We start from the raw sequence: 15,003 nt of genomic DNA on the forward strand, positions 1-15,003 counted from the left end.
AAAAAATTTATAAAATACTAAAGCAAAAAATATTAAATTAATATATAAAAGAAAATAAATTCTAAATATTAAAAATAAAAAAGGCAATGAGTTAATAAAAAAAAATAATCACTTTTTTAATATAATTTATAATTTATTTTTTTAATATAAATAATATAATATTGTTGTTTATAAAATTTAATATCTTTAAACAATATAAAAAATATAAAAATATAAAAAAAGTATGAAAATCATACATAAATATTAAAAAGAGAACTAAAAGAATATAAAAATATTTAAAAATTAATAAATAATTATTTAATTAATTGAATTAAAAAAAAAAATCAATCATTTCTTGTATGATAAATAAAATTAGGATCTAATTTATATTTTTATTCAAATTTTAAATACCATTTATCTAAAAAGTCTTTAGGAATTACCAAATAATTACCTTATTCTTAAATATTTAAATACTTCTATAAGTTATTATAACTACTCATATAATTATATAAATTTTATGCAACTAACTTCGCATATTATTTCTATGCATCAATTTAATCTGATAATAAAACCATATCCCTCAATTAATCTAAGGACTCAATTTTTACTACTAGTTTTAAAGAAGATTATTCATTTACATCTGGCTTTATTGGAAAACCAGTTCTGAATATATCACTTGGCTTTTAATTTGCAATTGCACCAATAAATTAAAGGCTCTCATATGGAGGTACTGAATAATATAATGAAGCTCCATATTCATCTTAAATAGGTACGTTTAAAAAAAATGAGAGATTTGGGATAGATGATGGATTTTAAATATCTACACAATACATACCATTTATAAATTCAAAATTCATTATTGGAATTTATCCAGGAATCATTATCCCAAAAGGCGGTAATTAATATTATTATTACATTTTTTATATATTAAAAATTTAATATTAATTATTTAATAAAAATAATAAAAGAATTTTTTTTTTATAATTTTCTAAATTAATAATAGTAAATAAATTAATTTTATTATTAGTTGGTTATTTGGAAATATTCTTTTTTTCGATTTATATGTTTTTTTATTATTAAGAAAAAATATTATAATTTTAGAAATAATTATATATATAAAGAGAAACAATATATTGATAATTTTAATAAAAATCTTATATAAATAAAAATATATTATATTAAAATTAAAATTTTTATGTAATTTAAATATGTTATAAATAAATTTTTTATAATATGTATTATTAAAAATTAAATGAATATAAATAATATATATATAAATATTTAAATATAATTTTTATAATATTAATTTATTTATATTAATTTTTATATTTTTTTATAAAGATATAAAAAATATTTTCAAAATTTCTTAATAAGATATTAGATTCTTAAATTTTATCTGTATTAATTTATATATAATATAATAATAATAATAATAATAATAATAAAATAATTTTTAAATATATAATTATAGATTATTAAATATTATTATATTTTAGATAAATATTAATTAATTAAATTGTAAATTTATAACATTTTTTAAAATATAGATTTTTTAATTTAATTTTTATAATTTGATAGACTTAAGAAGATATATTATTATCGATATAAAATTTTACTATAAAATAAAAGTATATATGAAAAATTTAAAATTAATTAATTTATATATATAAAATAATTAAAATATATTATAAATTTTTAGCTGTTTTCTTTTGAATTTATAAAATTTAAAATAAAAAAAAATTTAAATTATAATATTTAATGTAAAATAAAAAGTTTTGAAATTGTAAATTTAAAAAAAAGATGTATATATTAAATATATATATATATATATATATATATATATATATATATATATATATATATTTATATATATGTTTGTATATATTTTAATTATAAAAGTATATATTCAATATTTTAATCTGTCTACTTTTTCTATATTTCTTGCTTAATTTTTTCTATTTCTTTCTATATTTTCACTTATAGCATTTAATTAATTTTTATCATCAAAAAATTATTTTTTGACTTCTGATAGAAACTTTGGATTTTACTATTTATTATGTATTTCTTTTATATCTTCTTTTTTTTTATAATCATCCTTGAATTCCTTTTCCCTTATATTTCTTACATTTTTAGCATTATTTTACATTTCTTTTATCATTTATTCTCTTTCCTCTTTAGTCATATTAATTTTTTCCTCTGGTTTTAAATTATTTCGATATTTTCTTTTCATAAGTCCAAAATCAGCCCTTAAATTTCCTTTTTCATCTTTACTCAATATTGGACCTAGTTTTTTTGTTAAATATTCTTCGTAGAGTTTATTTTTTTAATCCTAAGATCTTGAACGTGAACGAGAAGAAGAAGAAGTATTTTTTTCTATTTTTTTTATGTTTTTAATTTTTAAGTGGAGATTAAGAACGAGAAGAGGATTTTTTTATTTTTTTTTATTTTTTTTTATCTTTGGAATTTTTGGATTTACTTTTTTTTTTATGTTTTTTTTTATTCTTTTTAGAATCATCTTTTTAATAATGTTTTTTTATTTTTTTTCTATTTAATCATAAATTTATTTCATATCTAGTGGATTATTTAATATTTTTTCCCTCATTTTTTATTCTTCTTACATAATTCTAAATAAAGGATCCTCATGTAATAAAGTAAAATTTTCACAGGCTTTATTTGTAGTATCTTCTGTTACTATAGGTTAATATTTTTAACTGCCATCATTTTTTTACTATTAAATATTATTTAAATCTACTTTTTTACCCAATAGATACTGTTCGTTTGTTTATTCATTTTATTATTATAATGAAGGATTTATATATATAAAATCTTACTTATCTAATGCACTTTTAGGTATTAACCCGGCTTCGACTTACAATTATTTTAATTCATAAGCTGTTTTTTCTTCGTGTCGTTTTTTTGTGTATTCTTCTTGTTTTTTTAATTTCTCGATGTATTTTTATTCTTTTTCCCAAACTTTAGCTATGTTCTTTATTGAACCTGTATGCCAGTTTTTCTTACTTAAGTAATCAAGACCCATTTTTTTTTATTATTATAATTATTTAAAATATAATATTGTAATAATTATAATATAATTAAATGCTTTTTTAATATAAAATTTTATATAAAATTTTTATGTTTCTATCAATTATTTTTTCTTTATTAGAGTTTTTTTTTTAAGGTTGTATTTATTTTATTTTATTTTAATTTGATTTAATAAATATATATATATATATATATATATATATATATAATATATATATATATTTATTTTTTTATTTAAAAAAAATTAAATTTATATTTCATTAATACAAAAAATTTTATTTAATTTCTTAAAACTCATTAATCATTTAAAAATTAATTTTTTTTTTTATTGATAAGTTATTAACTACTTTTTTTTGAAAATAAATAAATTATAACTTTTTCGAATAATTCAATATATATTTTAGGTTAAATATAATAAATGAAGAATCTGCAAATAAAAATAAATGATAATAATATAGTATTAGAATAAAATAAAATTAATAGATCTTTAACTCCAACTTAAGTTTTAAATTATTAAAATAATTAATAATATGATTAATATTAAAAATATAACATATCATAGTCTTAAAAGAAAAATAATAATTAATACAGATAAATAGACTATTCTTCAATAATACCACCACACATAAAAGATTAATAAAAATTTTTATTTTCAAATTAATTTTTATTAGATAATAAAAAACAAAATAATTATAAAATTGAGGAAAATCAAGAAAATTAATAATTTTTTGTGAAACTTTAAAATATTATTAATTAAAAATTGTAATAAAACTAATATTTGAATATTAATAAAAACGAATTGAATACAAAACTTATAAATAATTTTTAAAATAATAATAGTAATGATTATTTTTTAATTAGAAAACCAAGTTATCATTATTCGGATAGATTTTAAAAAGATATTTAATTATAATTATAAAATTAAAATTTGGATATTAAAAATAATAGATTTTTTATTAATTCTTAAAGTACTAAAAATTAAAATGAACAATAAATTTAATACTTTTAAAATATTGAAAATTAAAATAAAATAAGATCTATATCAAATAAAAATTATAATAGTAATATGTCTCCGTTATAGTAAAATAATATTTTAATTAATTAATAATATTAATAGTATTAAGTTAATTTATCTAAGAATATTATAGATTTAAATTAATTATACTAAAAAAGATATTTTTCCTAAAATAATATAAATTAAATATAATCTTAATAAGATTAATTAAATCCTATTTAATAAATATAGATTCTAAAATAAAATTTAAATTAAATAAATTATTATATGTAATAACTATAAAGTTCATTTACATATCCTTTATCTTAAGATTATTTTTCTTAATAATTTAGATTACATTTTAAATAAAATTTATAGGCTATGTAGTTTTCAAAAAAAATAATTTATAATTAAAATCCCTGTTTATAAAATATTTTCCTGAAAAAGAAAAAAAATCCAAATTAAAAAACTATTATATTTGATTTAGATGAGACATTAATTCATTGTACTCAAAAAAAATTAAATTCAGATTATTAAATAGAAATTTAAATGTAAAATAATAAAAATGTTAAAGTAAAAAAATTAATTTAATTATTATAATATATATATATATATTAATATATATATGTTTGTAATAGTTTGGTGTTAATATAAGACCTTTTGCTAAAGAAATATTAAAAGAATTAAGTAAAGATTTTGAAATTATAATTTTTACAGCAAGCAATTATAATTATGCAAAAAAAGTTATATAATTATTAGATCCTGAATAAAATTATATATCATAAAGTTTATATAGATAATAATGTATACTTATTTAATAAAAAATATTTGTAAAAGATTTAAAGTGTTTAAAAGATAGAAATTTAAGTGATATTGTAATAGTTGATAATTCAGCTTTTAGTTATTTATTTTAAGTAGATAATGGTATACCTATTATACCATTTTATGATAATAAAAATGATGATTAACTTATTAAATTAATGTAATATTTAAAATTGTTAAAAAATGTTAAAGATGTAAGAGAATTAAATAGAAATTATTTTAAACTTGTTCTTTATTAAAATAATTATATAGATGAAGATAAATTATTAAACTATATATTTTTAAATAAAAATAATTAGAATAATAAAGGAAATTCTAATTTAATCAAATGATAAAAAAATTAAATTTATACTATGTTATTATTTATATAAGCTATATTATTTTAAGTTATTTTATAAATATCAAATATTGTAATTTAAATATTGATTTAAAAAATAAAAAAAAAAACATAAAAATGCAAATAATAAAAAATATAATAAATTAGAAATACAATGCTTTTATTATAAAACAAAATAATATTATAAAATAATAGATAAAGTATTAAATATATTTATATATATATATATATATATATATATATATATATTTATATATTTATATATTTATAGACATTAGTATTTATATAAATACTTTTTTGTTTATTTACTATAATATTATTTAAACATTTATATCTTTTCATTTATACTTTTTTTTTTTTTAGATATCATTAAAAAAATTTAAATTTAATACTTAATAATATTAGTTAAATATTAATATAATTTTATTTTTATATATATATATTTATAATTATTATTTTTTTTTAAATATATTTTTTTTTAGTATTTTTTTATATTTATTCAATCTTCATCTGAATTTGAATTTGAAGAGTCATGTCTTTTTTTATTTTTTTTATTATGTTTTTTTTTGTCATTTTTACTCTTTTTAGATTTTTTTTTTTATTTTTTAGATTTTTTTTCCTTTTTAATTTTTTTCTTTTTTTCAACTTTTTCCACCTTTTCTTTTTTTTATTTATCATCTTCTAAATTAACTGCTTCTAATTTAGTCGGATCATAATTCAAAAATCTATTAATATCAAATTTTTTTTATTGCAAATCAGCTACATTAGTTTTAAATCCAATTCCTTATTATTCGTTTTCTTCCTCATCATCTTATCCTTCTAAATTTTATGAATTTTTAACTCCGAAATTGATTTAATTTAATAATTCCTTTTATTCTTATTCAGTCAATATTTTATTTTTATCTTCTTTTTCAAGTCCTAAGGCTATTCGTATTCTTTTTTAGTCTTGTGATTATATTTCATCTATTTCATTTTATTATTGTCCTTTTGATTTTAAATACCAGTCTTTTTTTCTCCATTTTCCTCCTTTATCCAAAAATCCGATTTTTAAGGTTTGACCTAAATATTATTCTCTATCTTTATGTGTCATCTAACGAACATTATCCCATTTAAATTAATCACGACCTCCTCTTACTCCATCTCTTATTTCATATGATAAATATGACATTTTTTTTGTTTTTTTTGTTTATTTTTATTTTTGATAGAAATAATTTCTTATAATTTAATTATTATTTTTTTATTATAATATTTTATTTTTTGTTGCTCCTTATTTTTTTCTACAGTCTTATACTTTTTAGGTTTATTTAAATAAATATACCAATATTTTAATTTTTATATAATGATAAATATTTTTATTTTTTTAATGATAAATAAGTAAATAAGAAGTAAAGTTATAATTATTTATTTTTCTTCTAAAAAAATCATATAAAAATTTCAAAAAAAATTTTATTTTTTTTCAAATTCGAACTTCTCTATTTAATTTCTTTATTAAAAATTTGGTTTCTAGTATTTTTAGAAATGTTAATCAATCCATTATTTAAATAAAATTTTAACTATTCTTCTCGTATTTTTTAAATTATCAGGATCTTCACTTTTAGGGACGCCTAATTCAACTCCATGAGCACAATTATCACAATCACTAATAAGAGAAACCATACTTCCTTTACTTTAAGTCAAAGAAGCCCATTTCCACCCATCTTCACTTCCATTAGTAAATACAATATTAGTAGCTTCTAAATTAAGTCCTCCTAAATAACTATTAGTTATACTTATATCTGGTACATAATCTAATTATATATTTATATTTATAAAATTAAATAAATATAATATTTTTTACTTTAACCAAAAACTTATCTACATTAATCTTCAAAAAATCTGAGATTAACTTTTGAACTTCTCATTGGATTAATTTAATTAGCAGTTTAAAAAAATCCAAAATATGTGCAAGTTTAAAATGTCCACTATCTCTAAGCCTGATTAGGATCATAAGTAGTATTAAACAAAGTCTTAGTACTATAATTTATTGCGGTTTAATTAACAGCCGAATAATCTGCTAATCGATTAATTTATTATTCGATTGTTGTATTTTAAAATATAGAACATAAAAATGTTCTTTATCCATATTAAACTAATCCAGAATATAAATCAGCAAAGAAATTAAGGAACTCAGAATTTGTAAGCATTGTAGCATTAAATTTTTGCCTTAATTTAATAGCATAAAGTGTATTATTTAATGTTTTTTCAATATAAAAGTTAAATTATTAGATCTTTAGTGGACACCAGTTACCGCTTTTTTTAGTACTTAAATATACTTAATAGTCATACATTTAGAAATCTTCAATAGCATTTACGACAGCACTAGAAGCTAAAGCTCCGACTGTTAAATGAGGATATTTATATCTAAACCAGGCACTCATTGCACCAGGATATGAACCACCAATTGTGATGAAAGGATTAATTTCTGAAATCTATAAAAAAATATATTAATATATATTTAAATAATATAAATATATATATATATATATATATATATATTTATATTTATATTTATATTTATAAATTTATTTATTTATTTATATATATTAAGAAACTTTATGTAATTTTTTCTATTTTATTTTTGAAATTAAATTCGCTAAATCAGCCAAACTTTAATCTACGGTTAAATATTATAGATTTTCTAAAGAATAAGATTAGTTTGTATAGCCAAATGGTTAAGAAACACCATAAAAACGATGTTCTACTGAAATTACAATGGCGCTGAATTCTTAGGCTAATTATATTAGCCAACCTCTTCCGTTTGTTATACCTGCCATTTAACCTTCTCCGCCTATAGAAATAAATACTGTACCGTTTTCGGGATTGAAGTATTCATCATATATAGTGTATCTTTATTTCCATTTTATTAATCCTAAAGGATCAAAATGGTCTAGTGTTTAGTTAAAGAAATAGTGTGTTTAGTTTATTTATTTATTTCCAATAGTTTATTAGAAAGTTTATTATTATTATGTTAAGATAAAAATAATTAATAGTAATGTTATTGTTAAATAAATCATTTTAATAAAAATTTAATAAGTTTTTATATTTTTTAATTATAAATTTTTATTTATATTTTAGTTATTTAATGTAAATTATTTTCGAAAATTAGAAATAAATTTAATTTAATTCTTTTATATTTCTTATATGATAATAATTAAATAAAATAAATGATAATTATGATAATAAAATTTTTTTAAAAAAAATCTTATATAATTAAAAAATATCATAAATTATATAAATTATTATTTACAAATATAATTTATTTATAATAAATAAAAATATGTCTATATAAATAAAATATAAAGATATATACATATTTAATTAAAAAAAGATATAAATATGTATATATATTTATATAAATAATATATATTTATATAAATATATATATATATATTTATATATATTTTTATATATATATTTATTTTTTTATTATTTTCAATATCTTTTTTCCTTAGTTAAATCTATAATAATTTTATTACATAAACTCTTATTAATTCAAAAAATATTATTAATATATATATATTTTTTTTTTTATTAATATATTTCATTAAATTTGGCTTTAGCTTCCATTATACTTATTATATTAAAGATTATTCTTACTTAAACTATTTTATTTTTCTTACATTCCTTAATAGAAATTCATAAATCCAACACTTCCTCCACTTTAATTATTTTCTCTTGAATTATTCAAGTTCAAGTTATCTAATATACTAGCAGTTATTTGATTATTTAAATTCTCACTATTATTATCTTCTCCATTTTCATTACTATTATTAACATAACTATAGTCATTTATGCTACTTCTTTCTCTACTTCTACTGCTATTTCTCATAGGACTTTTTCTATCAGTTCCTATATTTTTACTCATATTTAAGAAATTACTATTTCCATTTTGATTAATAGATTATCTTTTTTTAAGAGATAAATTATATTTTAATATAAATTTAAAAATACCTTCTTGCTTGTCTTGTATCAGATTTTAATCTTTCATTTTCTCTGAGAAGAATTTCTTTTTTTTTTTCAATTTTATTCAATGTTTCTTATGTTTCATTTTTTTAATTAATTAAATGATCTTTTTCTAAATTCCATTTAGCTCTTTCTTTTTCGTGTTCAAAAATTAAAAGATTTCGTCTTCTTTCAGCATCTTTAAACTTTTTTTTATATATATTTAAAACAAAAAGCAATAAAGATATAAAGATATAATATGAATAAAAATAAAAAAAAAAACTAAATATTTAAAGATTTATTATATACTCAAAAAAAAAATTATATTTATTTAAATTTTTTTAAAAGAAGAATATATATATATATTTATTACCTTTTCTTCTACAGTATTTATTTTAGATTTGAAAATTTCTTTCTCATTTTCGAGTTTAATTTAAAATTCTTTTTTTTCATATTCTCTTTCTTTTCTCATTGTTTCGATTTCTTACTAATATTTTTTCTCATTTTCAAGAAGTTCAATCATTCTTTTTTCTGTCATCATAGCACTCGAATTCTTCTATCTACTCTCAAACAAAGCCTAACCTACATTGTTTTTCAAATCGGCTTCTAATTTAGTAATTTTGAGGTTCGCAATCTATAATTTTTGGTTAGAAACTTCATTTAATTCATTAATTTATGTTTAATATTTTCTTTCAATTTAAATTAGCATATCAGTGACTCCTTATTCCCTTTCATTTTTTTCTGCCTGTCTTTATTTTTATAAATGAGTGAGTGTTTATTCAAATTTTTTCTGTGCTTCTAATAAATCTTACTTGGCCTGTTCTTTTTATTAGTTAAGGAAGGAAAATTTACCTTCCCAAAGTACTTTATCTCTTTCATAAGAAGTATTAAGTTCATGTTTTTCGTTATCTAAGAGCACATTTTGGGATTTTAACTTTTCTATTTCTTAAATTAAACACCTTTTTTCTTAAGAGGTGAACTCTTTAGACTTTGAAAGCTAGTCTTTTAGTTATTCTAACTCATATGCGTATTTTTCCTCGTTTTCTTTTAGACGAATTTCTAAGAATTGGTTTTTTTCAGTAAAAATGGCGTTTTCTTTTTCCAATTCAGAAAGCTGTTTTTAGGTGAGAGTTTCTTGTTCTTTATTTGCTTTTTTTATGTTCATAATTTTTTATTCAATGATGATTTTTTCTTCATTTAAGGCTTACATCTTTTCAGTCATTTCTTTAGTCCATTCGATTTTTTGGAGTTTTAGACGTTCTTCGTATTTTTGGGAAGATTGCTCGATGTTTTTTTCGAGTTCTTGGAGTTTTTTTTGGTAGAATTCGTTTTATTGAGAAGATAGGGCTACTTATTTTTCAGAAGAAATTTTATTTTATAAATATTCGTCTTGGATATTTTAATATCTTTTTTTAGTTTCTTCAAGTTTTTCATCTAATATTTATTTTTATTAACAAAATTCTTGCTTTAATTCTTAAACTTCCCTTTTTTTATTTTCTAAACTTTTCTCACTATTTTATAGTTTTTGGCTCAAATTCTAATTTAAACTTTCACTTTATTATAGGCACTTTTATGTTTATTCATACTTTTATTAGAGATCTTTACGTTCAGTAGTGTATTGAAAGGTTAATTACTCCAGTTATTATTGGTAAGTTTATTATGTATTTTGTAATTATTATTTAATCTCATTTAGTGTCTTTTCTAGATTTTCTATGTTCTTTTATTTTATTTCTAATTAATGTTCATATTGACCTTACATATCTAATATTTATATTTCATATTCCTTTATATCTTCCTTTATATGTATAATTTTTTTTTTTTGGTTAAATACATATATATATATATAGAATTGAATATTTATTTTTTATACACGAAGATTATCTATTTCATCTTCTAGAATTTATTTTTCATCAATTAATTTTTATTCATATTCTTCAATTAATTAATTATAATTTTTTTCTCTTTTATCTCTTTGGAAAAAAAAAAGTAATAAATATAAAAAAATATAAAAAAAGTACTTTTCATCAAGTAATCTTTTTTCTAATGTTTCTCTTTCAATTTCAAACATATTTTTTAATTAAGCAAGTGTTTCTTCATATTTATATTGATTTTCCCTTAATTCGTTTTATGATCTATCCTTAATATTTTCTATATTTTCCTCTAATTATTTAATTTTCAAAAGGAATTTTTTTTCCATATCTTTCGAATTTAAATTAAGCATTCCTTCCACTTCTTTTAATTTCTAATCTACATTATTTTTTTATACTCTAATTTCATTTAATTAGCAACTTAAGTCTTAAATTTTCAATTCACTTTCATTTATATATAGTTTATTTTTCATGTCGTTTTCCTACAATTCTTTTTATAAATTTTCAATCTAACATTCTAAATTTTTTTTTATCTAAGCATTTTAAGTTTCTAATTATTTAATTTATTTCAAATGACTTTCCTTTAATTATAGATATTATTTATTTTAGACTGTATCATTATTATTATATGAGTCTAATTCTAAAGCCTAAATAGTACTTTCGTGTGCTTTTTTGACTTCAATCAATTATTTTTTAAGTTCATCTACTTATTATTCAACGAAGCCTTTTTCTTATTAAAGTAGTGCGTAGTTTGATTTGAGTTCGGTTTTTTCCTATTTATATTTTTCTATATTTTATTGTAATTCTGAATTAAGTTTTCCGTTTTAAACTTTTAATTATTATAATTAATCATTATACTAATCTTTTAATTCATCTAAATTCTTTAAACCACTATTAGAAAGTTCAGAAACTTACTTTTTTGCAAATGAAATCTCATTTTATAGCTCTTGTATATTTTTTTGGTAATTTTTTTCTTTAAATAAATAATTCTCGTTTTATTACTATTAATTGTTTTATATATTTATTATTTTCTCATTTAAATCATTATTTTAATCCTTTAGAATATTTACTTTGTTTTCTAGTTATTTTATTGTCTTTTCGTATTGGATTTATTATTCTTTTATTTTATTACTCAAATCATTCTAAAGTGATTAAAATGTATTTTCAGAGGTTTTCTCTTTTTAACCATATTCATTACATAATTATTCAAAATGAGATGCTTTATGGTCTAAAAGAGCTTTTTCTTTCTAAAATTAGCTTTCTTTTAATAAAAGTTGTCTTTCGCTTTTATTTAATTACTCTTCAAGAGTTTTTAGTTTGTTTTTTAAATTTTCAATTTTATCAAAGTATTCATTTTTATCATTTTTTAATTAATCTTTTAACTCTTTCTCTTGTTTTTATCTATCTTCTTCTAATTCTTGTATTGTTTTCATGTTTTTTTATTAAGAATTTAATAGCTATTCTTATTCTTTTTATAATTAAATATATTTATTCTAAGTATTTTACTTTTCTTATTCATATTTAACTTTAATTTCTTATATTTCCTATTCAAGTTTTTTTTGTATATCGTTTCTACAATTCTAATTATTTTAAAAAAAATATATATAAACAACATAATAAATATATATATTTATATATATATATTATATAGTATATATATATATAATTATATTTATATATATATTTATTTATATATATATATATTTGTATATACATATATATAAAAACGCTACTTTCTATATATCTATTTCCTACTCGAAATTCTTAATAAAATATGTTGCTCCTTCAGTTGTCATTTTATTAATAAAATCTAAAAAAACTATTAATCTATTTACAGTTTAAGGTCCATGTTCTACTAAAAATTATTAGAAAAATTTTAGGTCTTTCTCATATTCAGAAAAAGATTCGTATTAACAAGATTTTAGTTTACGCTCAATGGGTTAAAATTCCCTTTGAATAAATTATTAGCATTAATTATTTGATTCTTTTTCATTAATTGTTTTAATTTATTAGAACCTATTTTTTATTTTTTTAATTAGATCATCTTAATATTATTAAACAACATCTCCGACAGCTTTTTTCTTAAAATTTTCTATTGCTTATTCTTTAGCTTATTTATTTAAATACTTTTTATTTTTATTTCAGTAAATATATATATATATATATATATATATATATATATATATATATATATATATATATAACTTTTAATTCATCTAATGTTGTAGGAATTTTAGTAAAAACTTATTCTTTTAAATATTTTTCATAATATTCAAATGATTTTTATTAAGCTTTTTAACATTCATCTTAACAAACATATGTCCAAGCATTTTATATATTAGGAACTGCTCCATTATTTATTGCTGTTAAATAAGAATTACATAAAGTCATTAACATTTCTCCGCTTAAAGATTTCCCATTTAATTTTTTTGGTTTTATTCTTTACAGAACTCTTTTTCTTAATTATATTACTTATTCGAAAAACTCTGGCCTTAATTAATCTAGATCCATTTTGTCTAGTTTTTGTAAATTTTACTCGTTCAATAAAGGACGTACTAATGTAAAACATTCTCTTTATTAAAAAAATGTGGTTAATAATCTACGTATTCTATTTTTTTATTCTACTTCATCAGAAAAGCCTTTCTATTCTGTTTTTTTTTGTTATAATTTTTTTTTTTTTTTTTTTTTAATAAATATACCTAAAAGTGCTTTTTCGAGATAATCATTTGAGGTTATTGCTTCCCCTTCTTAATCAACTAATTATAATGAAAAATCTCTTATTATCCAGAAGAAATTCGGAAAATATTTTGAATACTCTTTTTTTTTAATTTTTTAAATATTTTTATAATTTTTTGTATATATATATATAAAGTTTATCAAAATAATATAACAAAAAGACATATAATATTTATTTATTATTTTAAATAAAAATTATATTATATAAATTACCTTCTTAATCAATTTAATCACAATCGGTTGATTTAATATGAATATTCTTAGTTAAATTTACAACTAAAGATAAATTGCTTAATGCATTTTCCTAAACAATACATAAAAATAAAAAAAATATTATAAATAAATATTTATTCTTCATACATCAATAGAACCCATAGAATTATAAATAAAACTAGAGGCAAGTAAAATAGTTAAAGAAAAAATTCTTGTATCATGAGTTTAATCTTCATCAGTTGACCCTATTCCTTCAGAATCCATAATTAATACATTAATAGGTTCGCCATCTGAAGTTTATCCTTTAATAGGTGTTCCCCAAACCCAAATACCCTTTAATTTTAAAGTTTTTTTTTATATAAATATATATATATATATTAATGTATATAGCTACCTTTGTGCAAGGATTTACAGTTGGCCCTACTCCAAAACCGCCACTTCTATTAAGTAACATTCGGTTTAAAAGATATGATTTTCCGGTTCTATATGCACCTGCGACTGATATTACTCCAATTGGTTTTGGAATTTATTTTATAAATTGAACTGTTTCTGAATTTAAACTATATGCTATTTATTATTTTTATAAATTTAATTTTTTTATTTTTTTAGTAATTATAATTATTATTTTATTATGTTTTTTTCAATTTTTTAATAATTGTTTTATAGTTTTTTTTTTGTTTCTATTAAAAAAAATGATATTTTTACTTCGTGATTATTAGTCAAAAATAACTAATGGTAAAGCTTCTTCTTTATATATTGATTGCATATTTTTTATTTAGTTTATTATTTATTTTTATATAAAAAATCTTTTTTTTAAAAAAAATAATAATAATATATTAGGAGATTTTAATTTTTTTGATTTTAAATTTTTTCTTTTTCAATTATAAACATTTTGAAATTTTGAAATTTTGAAAAGGAAAATAAATTTATTAAAAATGTGTTTTATTATATTATTTACAAAATAATAAATTTTTTATTTATTTTTTATAACTAAAATAAATTTACATAAATTATAACAATTTTCGTTTATA

At 17.3% G+C, this 15,003-nt stretch overlaps 3 protein-coding genes across 3 annotated transcripts, besides 31 other annotated features; all 3 read right to left on the minus strand. All coding sequences in view use genetic code 6, as the record gives it.

Annotated features, from left to right (window-relative positions):
* Positions 1-187: 187 nt before the first annotated feature.
* Positions 188-220: a microsatellite.
* A 1,024-nt stretch (positions 221-1,244) lies between these two features.
* Positions 1,245-1,308: a microsatellite.
* Positions 1,246-1,307: a microsatellite.
* An 83-nt stretch (positions 1,309-1,391) lies between the features above and the next one.
* Positions 1,392-1,430: a microsatellite.
* A 193-nt stretch (positions 1,431-1,623) lies between these two features.
* Positions 1,624-1,671: a microsatellite.
* Positions 1,672-1,782: 111 nt separating this feature from the next.
* Positions 1,783-1,852: a microsatellite.
* Positions 1,796-1,868: a microsatellite.
* A 537-nt stretch (positions 1,869-2,405) lies between these two features.
* Positions 2,406-2,434: a microsatellite.
* A 205-nt stretch (positions 2,435-2,639) lies between these two features.
* IMG5_202450 (hypothetical protein) lies at positions 2,640-3,016 on the minus strand (the record flags this gene model as incomplete). Its single annotated transcript, XM_004023899.1, has 2 exons — positions 2,640-2,670; positions 2,811-3,016. The coding sequence occupies 2 exons, from the start codon at positions 3,014-3,016 to the stop codon at positions 2,640-2,642; spliced, it is 237 nt and encodes a 78-aa protein (XP_004023948.1).
* Positions 3,017-3,027: 11 nt separating this feature from the next.
* Positions 3,028-3,069: a microsatellite.
* Positions 3,070-3,080: 11 nt separating this feature from the next.
* Positions 3,081-3,113: a microsatellite.
* Positions 3,082-3,110: a microsatellite.
* Positions 3,114-3,196: 83 nt separating the features above from the next.
* Positions 3,197-3,243: a microsatellite.
* Positions 3,244-4,114: 871 nt separating this feature from the next.
* Positions 4,115-4,183: a microsatellite.
* Positions 4,184-4,551: 368 nt separating this feature from the next.
* Positions 4,552-4,594: a microsatellite.
* Positions 4,595-5,381: 787 nt separating this feature from the next.
* Positions 5,382-5,444: a microsatellite.
* Positions 5,382-5,462: a microsatellite.
* Positions 5,463-5,588: 126 nt separating this feature from the next.
* Positions 5,589-5,655: a microsatellite.
* Positions 5,591-5,648: a microsatellite.
* Positions 5,656-5,673: 18 nt separating the features above from the next.
* On the minus strand, positions 5,674-6,342 carry IMG5_202460 (multiple myeloma tumor-associated, putative; the record flags this gene model as incomplete). Its single annotated transcript, XM_004023900.1, has 1 exon — positions 5,674-6,342. The coding sequence occupies one exon, from the start codon at positions 6,340-6,342 to the stop codon at positions 5,674-5,676; it is 669 nt and encodes a 222-aa protein (XP_004023949.1).
* Positions 5,747-5,808: a microsatellite.
* Positions 5,768-5,815: a microsatellite.
* A 151-nt stretch (positions 6,343-6,493) lies between the features above and the next one.
* Positions 6,494-6,547: a microsatellite.
* On the minus strand, positions 6,538-14,738 carry IMG5_202470 (hypothetical protein; the record flags this gene model as incomplete). Its single annotated transcript, XM_004023901.1, has 14 exons — positions 6,538-6,961; positions 7,012-7,642; positions 7,766-8,100; positions 8,811-8,977; positions 9,165-9,361; positions 9,529-10,950; positions 11,026-12,603; positions 12,757-13,149; positions 13,229-13,671; positions 13,723-13,839; positions 13,973-14,063; positions 14,120-14,305; positions 14,367-14,539; positions 14,678-14,738. The coding sequence occupies 14 exons, from the start codon at positions 14,736-14,738 to the stop codon at positions 6,609-6,611; spliced, it is 6,147 nt and encodes a 2,048-aa protein (XP_004023950.1). The 3' UTR covers positions 6,538-6,608.
* Positions 7,653-7,757: a microsatellite.
* Positions 8,542-8,628: a microsatellite.
* Positions 8,542-8,652: a microsatellite.
* Positions 8,553-8,632: a microsatellite.
* Positions 8,555-8,645: a microsatellite.
* Positions 12,644-12,745: a microsatellite.
* Positions 12,644-12,746: a microsatellite.
* Positions 13,172-13,226: a microsatellite.
* A 76-nt stretch (positions 14,739-14,814) lies between the features above and the next one.
* Positions 14,815-14,844: a microsatellite.
* A 17-nt stretch (positions 14,845-14,861) lies between these two features.
* Positions 14,862-14,886: a microsatellite.
* The last annotated feature ends 117 nt before the right edge of the window (positions 14,887-15,003 follow it).

This window comes from Ichthyophthirius multifiliis (genome assembly GCF_000220395.1).
Source record: "Ichthyophthirius multifiliis unplaced genomic scaffold scaff_1120509251428, whole genome shotgun sequence".
Classification (NCBI taxonomy): Eukaryota; Ciliophora; class Oligohymenophorea; order Hymenostomatida; genus Ichthyophthirius; species Ichthyophthirius multifiliis.